We start from the raw sequence: 4,591 nt of genomic DNA, 5'->3' as shown, positions 1-4,591 counted from the left end.
GAACAGCAGTCAGGATGTGCATAGGTTTTATTCAAACTCTACGCTACTTTGTACAAGGCACTGGAGCATCCTCAGACTTACCAGGGTCTTGGAACTAATGCCCCGTGGATACCAAGGGATGCCTGTACTACATCAATACAAATTGGTATTTATTAGTGTTTCCTGATTGCCAGTGCTGCAGTGGGAAAATCCTCTCTCAGACACGCTCAGCTGAGCCAGCCTGGCATTACAAAGATGGCACGTGTTGGTTTTGTGCTTTGTGGGTAAGGTGACATTAAAACAGATCATATGAGCCTGGTTAATACTTGAGCTGAGCCTGTCCCTTGGAAGGGACCCAGTTGTAACGTGGTCTGATTCTGTTCTTTTACCCATGATGAGAACCAGTGAAGGGGCAGCCACACTAGTCGAAGGTCAGGTGGCTGCCATCATTTCAGAAGCTGGAGCCCGTGGTGTTCCTCCTGCCTCCCCCATCGCACTCGCCATTCCTGCCCCCTCCCCTCCTGTTCCTCCTCTCCCCTTAGGGGCTTGGGCTCCTTCCAGCTCTCTCTTCAAGCCTCCCTTCTTAGGGTGGCTTTCTCGGCTTCCTTGACCTTCCTCACCAGCTCCACACATGTGAGCTGCCATTTACACCTTCTCCAGGACTATCAGCTCCTAAATAGTTTGCTGGCTAACTTTTACCGCCCGTAGGGAGCACAGTACCTGGTGTACAGTAGGTGTTCAGGAAACATGGGTTGAAAGAGGTCTGCATGTGGACTGCAGGCTCCTTACTCCGAGCCCTGCTGCCCCGTGTTTTCAGCACAGCCTGGTTGGTTTCTGGAAGGCACTTGTGGATTCCTTGCAGATGCTTGTGAGTCACGGCCCTCAGGTCACATGGGTGTATTCTTTCACCACAGGCCACTGGATGGGAACTCCTGCCTCTCCCAGATGCATGGCTGGGCTCCACTGCAGGTGCTACATGGCGACTCCGACATCCTCTTCCCTGTCAGCGGAGTGGGCTCCTGCAGCCCGGCAGGTGGGTGTTTCCTGATCACTCTTTTTCTCCAGGCAGAGCTGTGACTTTGAGAACCAGAGTCACCTGCACAGGTAGGAATGGGAGCCTGGAGGTGTGGGGCTCAGGCCAGGGTGGGCTTGTTGAGATTCAGGGCTTGGCTGAACTGGGGGCGAGTCCCCAGGGAGCCCCCATTCCTGTTTTCCCCCTCACCAGTGGCTTGTTGAACTTGGTCATATAAAAGTTAACCATAAATAGTGACCATTTTTTGCCTCTTCAGAGGTGGGAGAAGGTAACTGAATGACCATCTGCAAAGACCTTGGAGCCCGCACAGCAAGTGCTCGGGGGTCAGGGAGTAGCTTGGTTCAGACCTGCCTCTAGTTGTGGGTGTTTCCACACCATTCCACGCAGTTGAGCGTGCTTGCGTGTGGCTTGTTACTGTTCTCTTTAGCTAGTGCAGGTGGGGAGGGGTGTGGCTGAGCTTGGCAGGAAGGGTGGCAGTGTAGCTGGCATGGTGCCTCCCACAGAGAAGTGCTCTGTTGCTGTCATTGCCCCCAGAGTATCACTGGGTCAGAGAGGCCTTGGCCTGACAGACTCAGGCGCCTTCTTTTTTCTTTTTTTTTTTTAATTTTTTTTTATTTCAACTTTATTACTTTGAAGGTTTTTTTTTAATTTTTTTTTTATTACTTCTTCCTCCTGTAGTGTTTTCTTGCCCCCCATGGAGCTGGAATCACAAGGTCTGGCTGTCTCGTTGTCCTGTTGTTGTAGAGACGGGGTCTCACTCTGGCTCGTTTGGCTCCGGGGTTCTTGGCTGGTCTCAAACCTCTGAGCACAGGTGATCCACCCGCCTCGGCCTCCCATAGCGCTGGGACTACAGGCGTGCGCCACCACGCCTGGCCAGCGCCTTCTTATTTTTCTAGGAAAAAACATTCCTTCCTTGGGCCTAGATTTAGAAAAATGGTGAGTGGGGCCCACCAATTACTTAGAAAGCTATTGAAATTCTGAACTGGCTGATAGACTTTCTTTCCTTTCTTTCATAAAGTCTTGCTCTGTTGCCCTGGTTAGAGTATCGTGGCATTATCATAGCTCACGGCAACCTCAAACTCCTGGCCTCAAGTGATCCTCCTGCCTCAGCCTCCCAAATAAGTGGGACTACAGGCATGTGCCACCATGCCAGGATAATTATTAAGTTTTTTGTAGAGATGAGATCTTGCTATGTTGCTCAGGCTGGTCTCAAACTCCTAGCCTCAAGTCATCTACCTGCCTCGGCCTCCTAAAGTGCTAGGATTTTAGGCAACAGCCACCCCACCTGGCCTAATAGGCTAATCTTGTCACTTGGCAAAGAACAGAAAGCTACACACATTAGGTCAAGCCCAGTTGGGGACGTTCATAGCTCAGGACCGCGTGACCTTAAGCAAGTTTCTGCCTGAGCTTCCCATTTCCCCTTACAGAATGAGGCCGAAGAGTACGTGGCTGAGGACTCTGTCTCTGTCTCAGTGTCCTCGTGGGGAAATGGGATTGCTAACATGAAGGAAGCCTTGAAACAGGGTCCACATACTGCCCATGGTCACATCAACTCTGTACTACAGCCCTGTGAAGAAGGGGTGATTATTATATCACCTCCCACTCAGTTGTGGCGAAAGTCCCTGACTTTTCTCCCCTGTGGGGAGAGTGCCAGGCATGAGCTGAGGCCTGCTCTTCCCGTGGTATGGTGAGACATGTCACACACAGCCCAGGAGCTGGGACGCTGGAATGGAGGGGACTCTCTCGACTTGGTGGGGGCTCATCCTCATCTCCTTTCTCTCCTGGTCTGCAACTTTTAGCCTGTGTGTGGGCCATTATGAAGGTTTTGAGATGCATAAATATTAAGCAACATAAAATCTGGGCAGATGGAAGCAAATGAAGCCCTCCAAGCAACACTGATAATCAAGCAAGTTGAAACCCGCAGAATAGCCTCCATGTCTGACTATTTTTAGAGACGAGGTCTTGCTCTTGCTCAGGCTCGTCTCAAACTGGTGAGCTCAGGCAGTCCACCTGCCTTGACCTCCCAGAGTGCTAGGATTACAGGCGTGAGCCACCACACCCGGCCAGTTTTACTGTTTTGAATGTCAAGATATTGCAGTGGCTGGCAGGGCACTGCTTGTATGTTTCCAGCCCGCTTAGTCCAGTTGTGTGCTTGGAGTTCATTGTCCCCCCCTCTTCCTCTCCCCCTTCCCCTTTTCTGACACTCTATTGCCCCAGGTTAGTAACCTAGCTTTATAGCAACCTCAGACGCCTGGGCTCAAGTGATCCTCCTGCCTCCACCTCCCAAGTAGCCGAGACTACAGGCACCTGCTACAATACCTGGCTAATTTTTCTATTTTTTAAAGTAGAGATGGGGTCTCACTCTTGCTTAAGCAGGTCTTGAACTCATTGAGCTGAAGGGATCCTCTTGCCTTGGCCTCCCAGAATGTTAGGATGATAGGTGTGAGCCTTTGCACATGGCTGGTTTGTGGTTTTCTTTATTCAGTCATCTCACTTGGCCCATGCCAGGTATTGTTCTAGGCTCTGGTGGATGCAAGATGCATCTTGCCTGGAGTTTTGCATGCAAGTGGGGGACAGGACGTACCATTTCCATACCTGATGGAGAGAGGACAGCTGACCCCGGTGTCCTCTGACTGCTTTACCACCCTGTTGAAGTCATCACTGTCTCCTGCCTGGGCTGTTGCAAAATAGGTTCTCAACAGACTGTCTCCTGCCCTTGGTCTCTACCCTGGCCTTCACTGTTCAGCAGTCACTGGGTTGCATCATTGCCTTGCTCCACTCCCTTCTGGTGTTCTTAGGATAAAATCCAGAATCTTCACTGTGGCCTCCTGGGCTAACCCTGCAGCCTCATCTCCTCCCATTTCCTCTTTGCGTGATGGCCCCGGCAGCCACACCAGCCCGCTTCCTTCTTCCTTCCATGGACCTGCACCATTTCCCTCTGCTTGTGCCCTCTGCACCCCAGGTACCTCCTTCAGGTCACAGCTCAAGTGCTGAGTCCTTTGTGAAGGCTCCTGTGACCCCCTCAGACAGAGCAAGCCCATGTTTCATGTGGTTGTAAACCTTGTGTGCCTTTGTTGGTCTGACTTCAGTTTAGAATGATACATTTGTGCAATGACTTGGCAGAGCTTGTTCTCTGCAGGCATGGCCATGTCCATCTAGCTTCCAGTGGGTCCACAGCTGGGACTCAGCAAACCTTTGCTGAGTGGGCAGATGGGTGGGCACAGTGGGTAGGGAGATGCACATGCTGTAGGGAGTGGACGCATGGTATTGGACAGATGATAATCAGGGCAGAGGACATAGTGTGGGCAGAGGCATGGAGGCAGGAGTTTCATCGGCTGTGTGACGGCCTGTGAGCAGGGACGGGGCTCAGCTCTGCTATTGAGCAGACTGGGGATACATCCTTGTACTTGTTAGTCATGATCTTTGACACATCACTTACATCTTCATGGTTCATTTCCTCAGCTGTAGAATTAAGATAATAGAGTTCAGCTGGGTGCTGTGGCTCACGCCTGTCATGCTAGCACTCTAGGAGGCAGAAGCAGGTGGATTGTTTGAGCTTAGGATCCACCTGAGACCAGC

At 51.4% G+C, this 4,591-nt stretch overlaps 1 protein-coding gene across 1 annotated transcript in view; it reads left to right on the top strand.

Moving 5' to 3' along the window:
- Positions 1–899: 899 nt before the first annotated feature.
- The window catches only part of LOC111721831 (sorting nexin-29-like), a 181,855-nt gene continuing 178,163 nt past the window's right edge, over positions 900–4,591 (top strand). The window contains exon 1 of the mRNA XM_023507572.1: positions 900–1,012. Within this exon, the coding sequence (XP_023363340.1) occupies positions 925–1,012 (88 nt within the window). The 5' untranslated portion in view covers positions 900–924. The remainder of the gene's footprint in view (positions 1,013–4,591) is intronic.

The sequence above is a fragment of the Otolemur garnettii genome, unplaced genomic scaffold (assembly GCF_000181295.1).
Source record: "Otolemur garnettii isolate 467f Iridium unplaced genomic scaffold, OtoGar3 scaffold00189, whole genome shotgun sequence".
Classification (NCBI taxonomy): Eukaryota; Metazoa; Chordata; class Mammalia; order Primates; family Galagidae; genus Otolemur; species Otolemur garnettii.
Note: the sequence above shows the minus strand (reverse complement) of the source record. Positions and strands in the feature narration are given on the sequence as shown.